This window comes from Miniopterus natalensis, chromosome 15 (genome assembly GCF_054644295.1).
Source record: "Miniopterus natalensis isolate mMinNat1 chromosome 15, mMinNat1.hap1, whole genome shotgun sequence".
In the NCBI taxonomy this organism is placed as follows: Eukaryota; Metazoa; Chordata; class Mammalia; order Chiroptera; family Miniopteridae; genus Miniopterus; species Miniopterus natalensis.
The window spans coordinates 16040999-16055443 of record NC_142095.1 but is presented as its reverse complement, the minus strand read 5'-3'; the positions used below and the strand labels follow the sequence as shown (position 1 = coordinate 16055443).

At 41.2% G+C, this 14445-nt stretch overlaps 1 protein-coding gene across 2 annotated transcripts in view; it reads right to left on the bottom strand.

Annotated features, from left to right (window-relative positions):
• The window catches only part of THRB (thyroid hormone receptor beta), a 43468-nt gene that overhangs the window by 15746 nt on the left and 13277 nt on the right, over window positions 1-14445 (bottom strand). For both annotated transcript variants that reach the window (XM_087824917.1, XM_016198789.2), the window contains exon 2: window positions 4914-5014. In XM_087824917.1, coding sequence (XP_087681043.1) covers window positions 4914-5014 — 101 coding nt within the window. The remainder of the gene's footprint in view (window positions 1-4913; window positions 5015-14445) is intronic.

Genomic DNA, 14445 nt, shown 5'->3' with positions numbered 1-14445 from the left:
TTCTAAACCTGAGCTGAAGAAGATGTCACAGGACTACAGAGTTAACATCTTTTTGGCATTTATTCAAGGAAAAGAGGCTAATGGAAAAACCTAGTGTTCGCTTTTATTTTTCTAAATGTTGAGTAATATAAATAAATTATATTATTTAATTTCATAGAGAGCCATAATTATGCTGCTCAGTTAAGCTATGAAGAGATTTGCCGTACTTTATACTGGATAATAAAAGAGCTGGATACTTGCAATACATTGCTGTCATAATTTAATCATTTAGAATTTAAATGGCTATAACTGCCTGTAGAGATTTAGTTTAATTCTTATTTTTGACCTTTGAGATGGCCAGCCAGCTCAGATCATCTTTGAAACAACAGTACTTGGGGAGCAGAACATGTCAGGTTCCCTACCAAATATGTCCCATAGCTCATTGCGTTGGGGTTTTCCCCTGCATCACACTCCTTTATTCACTATCTGTAGACATGCACCCGGCCTTCAATGCTTCTTCCTTTCTTTTGGCATGGGAGGGCGCCACTGCTAAGCTTTCTGAGGATACCATTTAGTTCCAGGCTTAGGTGGCTTATGTAACACTCTCAAAGGTATATTCTACTAGAACCTGATATTTAAGTCTTGGCAAACATACTTCCACATTGCAGGAATTGACAATGGAGAAGCACTTATTGTGAGGGGCACGTTGCAAATTGCTGCACACAGGTCTTCTGTCTCTTCTACAACCTCATGAAGTAGGTATTTGACATCTCCATTGGGGTTAAAACACTAAGCCTCAGACAAGATAAATCACTTGTGCAAAGTCACGTGGAAAGTACGTGCTGGACCTTGGCCTGGAACCCTGGAGTTGGACTCCAAATCTTATTTACTTAATTACCTATATGATATAAACGGAATCCAATTTTACTGTATTATTTAAATGTTTTAGATGAATAGATTATAACAGTCCCCTCCCACCCACCCCTCAAAAACACAAAACCCTTCACTTCAGTAGAATAGCAAGATAAAACACCTGTCAAAGGATGTTGTCAACTAAAGCTTAAGGGGGACCTCTAACTTGGTTACATAAATGAGGGGACTGAAGTACCAGTTGACCTAGATTTCAACGAATCTGTTTAACTTTTCTCGGCTTTGGTTATGTACATATGCCACTTGCACATTTCTCACTCAGACACAAGAGCTCTTCCTCATAAAGGAAAGGTCGAAGGTAGGATTTGATACTGGGCAAAGGGCACTAGAGTGGAAAAATGAGAGTGATAACTGAAACGAGTGCACTTGATTTTGGGACATGTGAGCAAAAACACTTATCATTTCTATTGTTCCAGTTCTAACAGAAAAATGGTCATATTGTATTTGGGTTTTGCATCCTTAAACACTTGAGTCCATTAGTTTGAGTGATGTTGATTCACTGAATCCACGTGGGGCAGCTGTTTGGCAGGTCGGCAGTGCTTCCCTGGGTCTTCAAGGTGGGTCAATCCTGCCGAAGCATGACCGCCTGGGCAGAAAGATAAGCTTCCCTGGGAACCTCCCTCCTCGACTTCTGTGACCCTCTGTCCAATCCACCCTTCAAGGGTTACCCCTGCCTGGAGGGGAAAGAAACCAGGAGATTCCAGGCAAGATGTATGTCAGAGACAGGAAGGAGGGGATGGGTGGCATACTTCCTTCTGGAGGAGGCAAACTGTCCCTGGAGGTGCAGATGCCAAAGCCCAGGGCAGCCAGTGAGAATGTGGACGTGCTGCTGTGAGCACAGGACAGTCGCTGCTCTAGCTGAAGTGAGCGAGACCCTTTTCTCACCCATACTCGGACGCTGACTCATTCTGGGGGGCCGAGAGAATACTCTTGTGTCTGGTATACAACACCTCTCGACAACACTAAGGAGAGGTGTGATATACCAGACACAGAGTAACGTTCGTTTTTCCAAAAAGGATACTCTGTGAATTTTTAAATGGAACAATGCAAGAATTTACACTTTGCTTATTTAAAAAAAAGTGTTGAGGTAGCAGGCTCTGCTAGTCACTGTGCCACCTTCTCTGTGGCTTATTCTGATGGCTTTTCTTGGCGACTTCCTAGACCAAATCCTTTTTAAGATGCTGGCCTCTCCTAAGCTATAAGAAAAGTCTATTTTGACACGTGATGAGGGGCCACTTCATTTGACCAAATGTAAAGATGCTAGGTTTCTTAACTCTAAAAAGTGACAAAATTAAGTTCCAGAAGTGAATTGGGATAGAAAATATTTCACACAGTTGACTTATAAAAAAATCTTTTTGAGGTGAGCTGCCAAAAGGGATGTTCCTGCTACTGAATAAAGACACGTTATACGTCAGCATCAGACGTGTTTCTTGCATTTTGAGAAGACCTGGATCCATTGCTTAGCGGCCTGAGACCATGCTAAGTGTCACCATCTGAGTTCAATATTTGGGCAATGGTTAAAAAAGCTTTCGTTCTTGCTTAAAAACATGACTTATTGCCCTGGCGGGTGTTGCTCAGTGGTTAGAGCGTCAGGTTCAATTCTAGGTCAAGGGTATGTACTTGGGTTGCAGGTTTGAACCCCAGCTTCTTTTGGGGTACCAATCGATGTGTCTCTCTCACATAGATGTTTCTCTCTCACTCTCTCTCCTCCTCCCTCCCTTCCACTCTCTCTAAAAATCAATGGTAAAAATATCCTCGGGTGAAGATTAACCAAAAAAAAAAAAAAAAAAAAAAGACTTATTGTGGGGCACTGCCAACATTTGCTCTACAAAAGATGCATAAAAACTGGCCCATCAAAACAGATAAAACATCTCCAGATGATTTCCACTGTCTTCAGGGCAAAAATGGGCAAAAACGATTCTCCCTATACACATTGCTAGTATGGGGTAGAAATATTTTCAAATGGTAGGTTTGAATAAACAAACTTGTGAAGGGTAATCTTTCTTTAAAAAACATCTTTAGCTACACTTAAAAACTGTGTTTTATTGGAAAAACTCTTGTCTTTTTCCAAGATACTTTGTCCTCACATTAAATAATCTTCTAGCCACCCTATGGAGGCTTCTTTCTGATTTTGGAATTGAGGCAATCCTAGAAACAGGACTCTGATCTGAGACGAAGGCAGAGGCTGAGAAATCTAGCTGTATGCTAGACAGTTTCTTCTCTTAAGTAAACCTCGGTTGAATCAGGCCCCACATATCCTGTGATTTGGGGGAAAGAGCCTAGTGGATTTCTCGATCATCACGAAGACATATGTGAGGCAGGAGCACAGGTTAATACGCTTGATTCTGCCTTCCTTAAGTCAGTTGCTAGTGAGCAGCAAGTCCTCTGTGTAAGGCATGTTCAGTCTTTAGAGTCATTTTGGGAGTTGATTATTAAATGGAATTTTCATTAGAGTCTCTTCCAGAATTGAAAATTTCCCATTAGAAATGGATTTGAAAGAATCTCGATGCTGCATAATCAGGTCAGTAAAGCCTTATGAATTGGGCTAATTTAGAAAAAAGGTCCATTTGTATTACTGAGCTTTTCAAATAAGAGAATGTATCTGAAACAATGCAGTTTTATTATTTTCAAATCAAGTAGAAAAAAACTGTCTTTCAAGAGACAGTCTGCAAGTCCCCCCAATTAATAAACAGCCAGGACTTATTTATAATTAGTTCTATTGAACTCCTTAAGAGGTTATTTTCATGGATGTAACAGCAACCTTTAGCCCCATCTTTGTTAAAAGGTTACAGCTTCCAGATCAAAGGGGTCAGGAGGAATGGGAACACATGACATCACAATCCAAATTGCAGATATAAGGCTCTGGAACCTTAGAAATGACTTCTTTCCAACGGATGTGTCAGCTTTCAGCAGGCTTCTGCTGTGTTTCTTAACTTCAGGCACAAAAAGCAGGGAATTTGTGTGGAAAATAATTCTACTGGGGAAGTGGGGCACCTTAGCCTGAAACTGAGCTAACATGTTGATTTGGGGGGTTTAGGGTCAAAGATGAAGAGGAAATGGGGTAGCTGGAGGAGGGGAGGAGAGGAGGGAAGGTGGGTGAGGGAGGAGGGAAGACTGAACTGTTTTATACGTTTTAATACAATTTTTGTTTTAGGAATTGCATCTTGTGACAATTTTGTTTAAATGTACAAGGTAAATCAAACATTTAAAAAGTCTCTTACGACTTAATATATTCCTCATTTATAAAACGGTAGTTGAACACTGGCTATAGCACTGGGTTAAGCTTTATTCACCTTTATAGTAGACTTTATTTTCTAGGCTGGGTTGTTGGACCAAAAGATGTTTGTCAGAAAGCTTATCTTAGTTTCAGTGACAGAGACTGGAAGTAGGCAAACTTAGGCTCACTTTTGGAAAGTGAACTGACTCTTGATTACTGGTGTAGCCTTGTCAAGTATGCCTTAAAGATGGGTCTGCCGAGCATGAAATTAGCTGATGGACGAACAGAATTTACTTACTGACTGCAGGCTGAGCAGAAAGCGAATTTGGGTAATTTCAGAACAGAACTGAATTTAAGCAGTTTCAAAAATATTCCCTAATGGAGCCCTTACAAGTGAGCATATTCACTCAGATTAACTGCAGCCAACAGCCTGTGGTAGAGCACAAACTCTGTCTCCTTAAAGCACTGGAGATAAAACAGGAGAAGTGATGATTTTTTGAGATGATAACATGTTATATCTATGCATTTTAAAACTCAAAGTGAGAATTTTGTTAATTTCTTTTAATTTTATCATCTCCCTGTCTAAAAAACCAGACATCACTCTCTCTCAAAAATTCATTTAGTTATTTTTGATGGAAAAAAAAGTAGTTCTTGAACATGCCAAAAAATAAAGAGACAACCAGACACCTAGAAATTCAGAAATGCTGGAATTTGGTTCTGTTTTGAACTGAAACTTAATGTTGCATTGTGGTGCGAGGGGCCTGGGGCTGGGCCCCAGGGCAGTTACCTTGCAGCCTTCACACGTGATGCAGCGGTAGTGATACCCCGTGGCTTTGTCACCACACACCACGCATAGCTCGTCTTTGTCTAAGTAACTGGGGATGTACCCTGTGGAGGAAGAAAAAAGAGGAATGTGAGAAAATAATATCGTGTTAAAGTCAAAGACACACTATAGCCAGGAGGAGGAGAGGACAGGAGGTAAGGTGGGTGACAGGAGGCAGGACAACTGTATGAAAGGACTGTAGGAAATACAAGTTTTGCTTTAGGATCTATAGCTCCTGATTATTGAGTTTTATATATAAAAGGTCAATAAAACACATAACAAGAAAACATTTAAAAAGTATTTCCTTGACTTCATATACTTCCCTAGTATCTTATACTTCCCTAGCATCTTATCTCACACTAATAGAGCTAATATGAGGCTCAGGACTTCAGGATGCCTTAGAAATAGGTGGGATCACGCTTGTTGTACAAGTGGGAACAGACCCAAAGGCTACTGGAGCCAATGAGTCATGAAGAGAGGCCAGGATCTGAGACACCCAGAGTGCTCTGGATTCTGGACAACACACTCCCTTTCACAAGGCTTATTTTAGACCTTGTTCTTAGAAGACTTGATCCACTTTGAAATCAAGGCATCATGGAAATCAATTCAGCACACGGTGTAGCTGGGAAGGTCCTGGGAGATCACCAAGTCCTTCTGAGGTGAACAGGCCTTCAGAAGTTTGACCTTCCTTAGGGTCACCCTAGAAATTAACAGCAGAGACTAAAACCCAGATCGACTAACTTGCAGTCCTCCCGTATAAGTTCTGCTGGTCTTTCTCTAAAACTAGACAGTTAACTTTAAGTGGAATAAATAAGGCCATCTAAAAATAAATTTGGTAAACTTGTGATACTATGATACACAACCCAACAATGTTGGGTAGTGTGAAATAATAGAGGTTCTATTTACTAAGGGAAAAAATCCAACCATGAAAACTCTCTTTTTAGTGTACTATTAGTTTATATCCTTTGACTCAGGAAGCTAAAGTTTAAAAATAAAAACAGAAGCAGTCCACTTCCCACCTGTCTTTGCCTCTTTCCCTTCACTTGTAGATCATGTCCAAACACAAGAAACTGATTCAGAAGGGTAAATTCAGTTTCATGTGTATAAAAACTTACCACAGGAGTACATAGCTTTTTTTTTTTTTAAAAAAAAAATATTTTTATTGATTTCAGAGAGAGGAAGGGAGAGGGAGAGATAGAAACATCAGTGATGAGAGTCATTGACCGGCTGCCTCCCGCACGCTCCCTGCTGGGGATCGAGCCCGCAACCCAGGCATGTGCCCTGACCGGGAGCCAAACCGTCATCTCCTGGATCCTAGGTGGATGCTCAACCCCTGAGCCATGCCAGCTGGGCAGAGCACAGAGCTTTAATAAGATGAAAATATCAAAACAAGGTCTGATTTGTTGGGATGTGGAGAAGGGAGAAGCTGAGAAAACAGAATCATTCTTTCTCCTGATCATGGTCCCTTGTGAAGCTCATGGTCCCTTAGGAAACTATTGATGGTTTCAGTGAAGATTAGCGAGGCCGAAATGACAGAAGACTTACACTGTTTTACCACGATGCGTCTGTAGACCCTTGGTTAAACTAGGTCACTGAGGAATAACTTTTCAGAACAAAGCCATAAAGAAAACAGGAGAATATGAAGCCTTTTCACAACTTCTTAGAAATTTCTTTGCTCAGACTTTATTTTTAAAAAATGTCCCATCTTGGGAGAGAGATAAATGACTTCAAAGTGAGATTTGGTAATGTATAGGATTATCTTTTTAAACATCACAGCTTTTCTTAGTTTATTCTGCATCATGGAAACTATGATGAGTTCAACTATGATGAACTCAACTTACCTGTTGAGTTCACTTCAGGGTTTAAAAACTCTTATCAGACATTTCAATAAAGAGAGTTCTGGGAGGGATTTGGTACTTCTCTGTGTGGTTATTTAACGCACGATGACTTAATTAAAGGCTATTTCTCACTAAATCATCGTCTCCACAAGAGCAGGGATTCTGTCTAGTTGTTGCCATTGTATGACCAGTATGTAGCCCAGTCACTGGCACTCATTTTGTGACCAGTAAATATTTGTTGAATAAATAAATCAGTTTTTACTGATGGAAAAAAAAAGACTTCCTGAAACTAAAATATATTAATTTTTAGGGCTAGGCTTGGACCTGATGCACTTTTATGCCCAAGAAGAACCTTCCTTCCTCCTATCCCTGTAGACTCAGATTTTTCGTAGCTGACATAACCTTTCACTCCACAATTAGAGTTAAATCACTTGAAGATACAAATTGGTAGGAAAGGGAATAGATTGCTATAATGAGTTTCAGTCACAAATTTTAATCACAAAATTTTAATACACATCCTGGCAGTCTACAGTGTTTGGCTTGCACAGTGTTTGAAAATCTCAGCCAATTTTTAAACCAGGAGATTTCATATAAAACCTGGATTTCTTGCTTCATGTGAAAAATGGGGAGATCTGGCAATACTGAGCCCACATTTTCACAGGGCAGCAATCAATTGAACTGAGAAAGGGCAGCTTACCTCCTAAGAGAGACATACTTACTAGTTCCCCACAGTCAGCACCAGTCCCTATTCTGCCCCAACTCTGAGGCGAAAGGTAGGCGAAAGGCCAGTTGCCACTTACATTTATTCTTGCATTGTGTCTTTTTATAAGTAAAGAAATATTTCACAGAATGTTTACCTTTGTCAAAAGTGAGAAGACAAAAGTGATTCAAGAAAAGGAAAGAATATATTTTCTTAAGGAAGTAGAAAATACTCTAAAAATTTTTTTTAATTGATTTTAGAAAGAGAGGAAGGGAGAGGGAGAGAGAGATAGAAACCTTGATGAGAGAGAAACATCGATCTGCTGTCTTCTGCACCCCACCCCTTACTGGGGGTTGAGCCTACAACCTGGGCATGTGCCCTGACCAGGAATCAAACTGGCGACCTCTCGGTGCCTGAGACGCTCAAGCAACTGAGCCACATCAGCCAGGGTGTGAAAAAGACTCTTACAACACATAAACAATGTGTGTGTGGGTTGAAAAATTTAAATTAAGCAGTCCTTATGAAACAACTGTGCCTCTTTCTCATTAATACCAGCTCTTTGGTGCTTGTAGGCATTAGAGTTTTAGAACTCTGGTACTAACGAGATCATTTCCTGTTTGAAAAGTGGGGATGGGTTAAAAAGCAGGATGGTAGAGTTTAGAAAAGTAGGCAAGGGGAGGGGAGTGGAAAGGGTTACTGGCAGTGGGCACCAGATGCTTCTGATTTTGCTTTAAGAGTCAACTATGGCACTGGGCTTACACAGAACACCCATGGTTATTTCATGTCCTGAATACTTGAGAAAAATATTTGCCTTTTCTTGATCTGAAAATCCATTCAGAATGACATTCAAGGTTATATCTCTAAAAATGTGGGCTATCAGCTCTTCAGCCTGGTGTTACACGAAGGAGGAGGAGTGGGTGCGTCATTGTCAGGATAACATCATTGCTGCTCTAAGCTGTGCTGGTCTCCCTGCAGGCACACCCTGCAGTCATGGTAGGTGTGCACTTCACAGAGTGTGCAGAAAAGGAGGTTACTGACTTCATGGTGCTAATGATCTTGACGGCGTTGACATAAACAAGCATCTATGACAAAGAGAACCCAAATTCAGGCTATGGGAATGACCTAGAACACATATATGTAGGTAGCATGTTGCAGGTATATATGTCTATGTTCAAGTGTACTATTCCATTTTGAAACAGCTCAATCTCAAAAGCTAAGCTTTTCTATATGAAAACACAGAATGGATTTTCACATTACAAAAAATCCATTACTACAGATGGTCCCTAAATATTAAGTTCTTTTAATGTGGTGGTTCCCAGTGAGGGGTGATTTTGACCCCAATGGGCCATTTGGCAATATCTGGAGACATTGTTGGTTGTGTATTACTGGCATCTAGTGCACAGAGGCCAGGGAGGCTGCTAGACATCCTACAAGGCTCAGGACAGCTCCCACAATGAAGAATATCAGGCCCCAAATGTCAATAGTGCCAAGGCTCAGAAACTCTGGTCTAATATGCATTATATACAATTTATTTTCTTTTTAAAAAAACGACATGCACACATGCTTTAGTGCCATTGTATTAAACACGGGACACCTGCATTTGAATGTGGTGCTGATTAAATGGAAGTGGCTGATGGGCTGGGAGCTGAGGTAGTGACCTAAAGTGAGGCTGTGGCTGGAAGTGGGTGGGTGGTTGGAGAAGAAGCATCTTTGGTTCAGGGATGGGGGGGGGGGTGCAGTATGGCAGAGAGAGGAACACGTGGAAAAACTGGCCAAGGCTTCTCTACAGAGAGTGTGGACCGATGCACAAAGCCACAAACAAAATGGAACTCTTTAGGGAAGGGAAGAGCTGGTGGAGCTAGTGTTTGATCTAACAGGTCATGGAAAAGGGTCTGAATGTTGAGGAGGGGCCTGTGGTGGGTGCAGGGGGCAGGAGAGGACTGCTGCTGAGTGGCTGGAAGCAGGTCTTTGAGGGAGATGAGGAGTGAACATGGGGAGAAGAGGGCAGGGCGACGTGGTGGGAAGGAAAGGGGGCAGGGTGGGGTGACTGCTCGAAAGCATATTCTGGGAGTGTCCAGGAGAACTGAGGAAATTCGTAAAGCAGCTGGTACAGAGAGGGCTGAGGTTACGGTGGTACCAAGGACAGCGCACGGAGGCTCAGCAGCCAGGAGGACCTGGAAAGGACTGCAGATGCCGCGTTACTCAGTATCGGGACGAAAAGGTGGGTCACAGAAGCTGGGCCAGAGCCGGTGGCAGAGGGGGAAGCAACCGGACCTCAGGCTGAGCGCACCTGCATGCTGGGAGCTGAGAACAAAGCGTCGAGTTTGTGGGAAGCATTCACAGAGGGTGCGGGGTGGTGGGCCTGAACCCCGAGTGCAGGAATGAGCCGCGCCGGCACCTCCCCAAGCCCGCCAGGCCTCTGCCGCCAGCCTCTCCTCGCACCCTGGACTCCTGCTCTAGCTTTCATGGCGAGGCGTGGCGCCGAGTGCTCTAGGGCGAGGCTAGGGTGCCCAGCGAAGCCTTGAAGGACGTGCCTTTGACAAGACAGGAGAGAAAAGAGAGCCAGCTCATGCTTTGTCTGCACCTGGACTTGGTTTGGAAACGGCTGCTGTTTCTTACTTTGCTTCCATTTCTGGGAGCTGAGTCTCTTTCATTTAACCTTTTGCATAGCATGTTATGGATTCTAAAAAATGGCTCTATTATTTTCTGGAGTGGGTTGTCTCTTAGTAGCATATGGTGGCAGCGCCTAATTTGAGCCCTAACTTTATATCAGCTTCCTTACAATTACATAAGCATTGTAGGAAAATCTGCAGTTGCCTTAACCTCGTAAGCATTGTTACATTTTAAAGTCATCGTGTCTGCAACAGGTCACTGGGTGGACTGATTGTGTATGTGTTTAAATTAAAGAAATTCAACTAGAGAGGTAGAGTAGAGATGGGAGGGGGGAGCAAGAGGAAGACTGAGGGAGAAAGAGACTGAAGGACAGTGGTGGTGGGGAGAGTCAAAGGGAGACAAAGAGGGGAAGGGAGAGGAAGGGAGGTTGAGAAAGAGAAATGGAAATAGTGTTCGATCGCCTCAGATTCGAGCTCATGGTTGGGAGAGATTAGGTAATGGGACTTGTAAATCTTCCCATTGTTTGGTTTCCTTTCCTGCCTGCCCCTCAGACCGAGTATGATTCTAGCATTTAAGGGCCCCCGTTTTTCATGCAAAAATTTTTTTCTAGGCCGACTCTGAAACCTCCCTATCCCCAACTCTATGGTATAGCAACCCTTCTCTAAAGGGGGCATCTGTAATACGTTCAACAATGCAGATAAATTAAAAAAAAATAAAAAAGAGGCCAAGGAAATTTTAATTAGAGATCATGTTTCTTTGGGCTTAACTCCTCTTTTTAATGCAAGCCTCTTGATGTGGGTCACTTCAAACATCCCCGACCTTACCATTTAATTTCCATTTCTAATGTCCACACAAGTACTCACACAAAGTCAACAGTGCTACAGAACAGAGAAACAGACTTAGATTCCTGTCCCCAGGACGGAGGGGCAATGAAAGCGACTCAGAAAGAAGTTTCACGTGCACTTTCTGCTTCAGTTACCTTCTCTCTGCAACACAGTAAATGGCTACAGAACAGAGCACGTGTAATCAAACCCAAACCCAAACCCAAACCCAAACCCAAACCGAATGGGACAAGCACACCTGGTCTCCTCCAGCCTGGCTCCAAAACAGGAAATTCTTTTTCTCTTGGCCACGATCACAACTGATGCAAACACGCCAGCCACTGTGGGACATGAATTTCCTAAAGATGGCACACAGTGAAGCAGAGTCCTGTGCCCAGGGCTGCACGGGACAGACGCTCCGGGCCAGAGCTCCGTGTCGACAGGCCCAGAGGCTGATGGCCACGCCGCCCGACGAACAGCCACACTCAAGCTGTTTGGGGACTTGGAAATGTCACTGGAATTTCTGGTGGAAACAGCCAGCTCCCTTCCCCCGCCAAACAAAGACATGCTGAAACCACTGCTGCAAACAAGACACAACACCCTGGCTGCCAGTTCCCCTCCCCTTCGTCTGATTTCCAAACTTGTTCCCTTTCCTCCAGAGCCGGGGGCCAGGGAGAAGTGTGCGATCAGAACTGGCTGCGATGACCGATTTTAACTTAATAGGTCATGGCTAAGTTACTGGAAAGGCAAAAAATAAAATGAAATATAAAATAAAATAAGGAGCTCATATCTTCTGAGTGATGGCTATGGTGCTTTTAATTTGTCTCTAATTTTTACAAATTAAATATGTGTTTTCTCATATTCTATATTGAGAACTAAGACACACAATTTATTCTGCATTTCAGCCCTCCTTAATGTGAAAATTACGTGGGCTCCCTCGTCAATTCTTGAAGGCTTATTTCAAATTTGATTCAATGAACTGAATTCTGACTCTTCCTTAGTTTGTGTTTTCAATGTTTCAGAAGTTTGGTAACTTTTTTCCCTCTTGGCTATAAACATGAAAACAGGAAAAAAAAACCCAGAGAGAGTTAAAAGTCATTCTAAAGCCAGCCATTAAGATAACCACTCTTAACATTGGGTTCTGTATGTAGCTTTCCCCTTATTTCATCTATGTGTACACTTTTTACATTTTTATGCTATTTTATTTTATTTTATTTTCCCCTTTTTATTGAATTTATTGGAGTGACACTGGCTAACCAAATTAGACAGGTTTCAGGTGCACAATTCCACAATACATCATCTGTACACTGCATTGTGTGCTCACCACCCCGAGTCAAGTCCCCTTCCATCACCACTTACTCCCCAATATCCTCCCTCGTCTGCTTCCACCCAATCTCCCCCTGGCAATTACCACACTGTTGTCCATAAATAAATTTAAAAACCCCCCACCAAGGCCGTGATCACTCTCTACATACTAGAAAACTCCAGTAAAGGCTAGAGAATAAGCCATGCCTAAGAAATGATAAAAAGTTAGGACAGCTGCCTTAGCGAAGAGTTTATAGAGCTGTAGTGACAGCAATAAACACAGATGAAGCAATTATGAATTTCATGAAAATAGATGCAAACCCAATTGGAATAACGAGGCCTAGCCCACTGAACACCTGCTTACAGTCCTAATTTTGCCTTAAGGAGGTACATCTGATGTCCTTCAGCAACAACAAAAATCAATAATGGATCAATATGGATAAACATGTTGGGCACGACCTTTTGTCCTAAGAGACAGTTAACAGCTGGGTTTAGTTTTACTGGGATTTACTCAAAGACTTGTAACAGTAAATAATGGCGCATTTAAAAATATTTGCTGGCTTCGATTTAGTGAGTTTGGCAGGAGGCAGTGGCCTCTCCATGGCATATGGCTTTGAGAAATTACATCAATATATGCATACAATGTGTCTTAACCTCTAGTTCATGCGTCAAATTAATTAGTAAAGAATCCCTGGTTGAACGTTTTATAAGCCAATATTCTCTAGTGCTGGGGTTGAAGAAAATACAGCAGAAAGACAAAAAGAGTAAAAAAGCATAAAAAGTTTTGCAGGAATTTTCAAGAATAGTGGAAGGCCCAGGTAGAGAGACAGACACCAATATTTTCTTATAAACAAAATTAAGAAAGACATCATTAAAAAAGGCATATCCAGACATGTCTAATCAGGCAATGTTGACTTCTTTTCAAAGATAGACTACTTATGAGTATATTAAATGAAGTAAAAAGCATGCACTCAATCTACCTCACTTAGATGGTGTGCTCCTTGCAATAAATAAGAAATTCAGATGCCCTTCAAAAGGATGTAGAACTAAATGAAAATGCAGATGAACAAGCCTGAATATGTTTTATGCTCTAATCCCCTTTCTATGTCATATTTGGAAATTATAGAATAGCACAGAAAACATGAACACAGTATATGGTAAAAAATAAAACAGGGATTTTAGATTTAGTTTGTATTTTTTTTGTTTTTGGATTTGGTTTATTTGTTTTCAAAAAAGGCTACTGTGAATTATAGTCACATTAAAAAAAAAGCAAATGATAATTTTTATAGGAACCACATCAAATAAGCCGCATTCTGTTTTTAGATAATTTCACAGAGAAATTCACATTTGAAGATCAATGAGCATCATATTCTTGCAAACTACAGAAACCTGTGAATTTCGTTTCCTATGCAACATCCTGTGGGTCGCACACAGAAAAAACAAGTTGCTGGTGTATTTGCACTAGAATTTAAGCTATTTAAGAAAGCATTTTCTATCTGGCAGTTGCCCCTGAGGACTACCTGTTTGCCTCTTTTATTTTTCTTTTTGGTAATACAAGTGATGTTCTATTAAGCACCGTTGTAAAACCACAGCGTCTGTTAAAATAAATGGATGTGCACTTGTTTCAACGTTGGCTATTTTGAAAGATACTTCACTCACTTTCATATAGAGAGTTCATTTGACATGATTGCAGACATGTCAAACTTTAAAAACACAATGGCAATATAAAACGTACCCGTTTCCTTTTGAGTTTTACCTTTTTACAGCTTGGTATGGTTACAAGTAGAGTCTTCACAGTTTGCACGGATAAGTAAATATATTAAAATGGACATTTACAAATCCTAACATATCAACATTATAGTAGTATCAAGATCACTAAAATATTTGTCTAGTTAACTAAAATAAACTTTTAATATGAGTGACAAGAAAAAGTCAAATGAGTTTTTAATCTGAACCTGAACTGGGGAGATTTATCCCACTTCAAATGCCACAGTACGTATTCACCAAGGGAAAGCTTTTTACAGGTTTTCTATAGCAAAGAAGCCAACACTAATCACTTTGAGCAACACACACACACTATATATATACATATATATACACATATACATACACACTCTCTCATACACACACACATACACACATACACATACAGTCTAAAAGTCAACTCAATCCAGTTTCATACATAAAAAAAAAAGTGCTTGGAAATCTTTGTTGCTCAT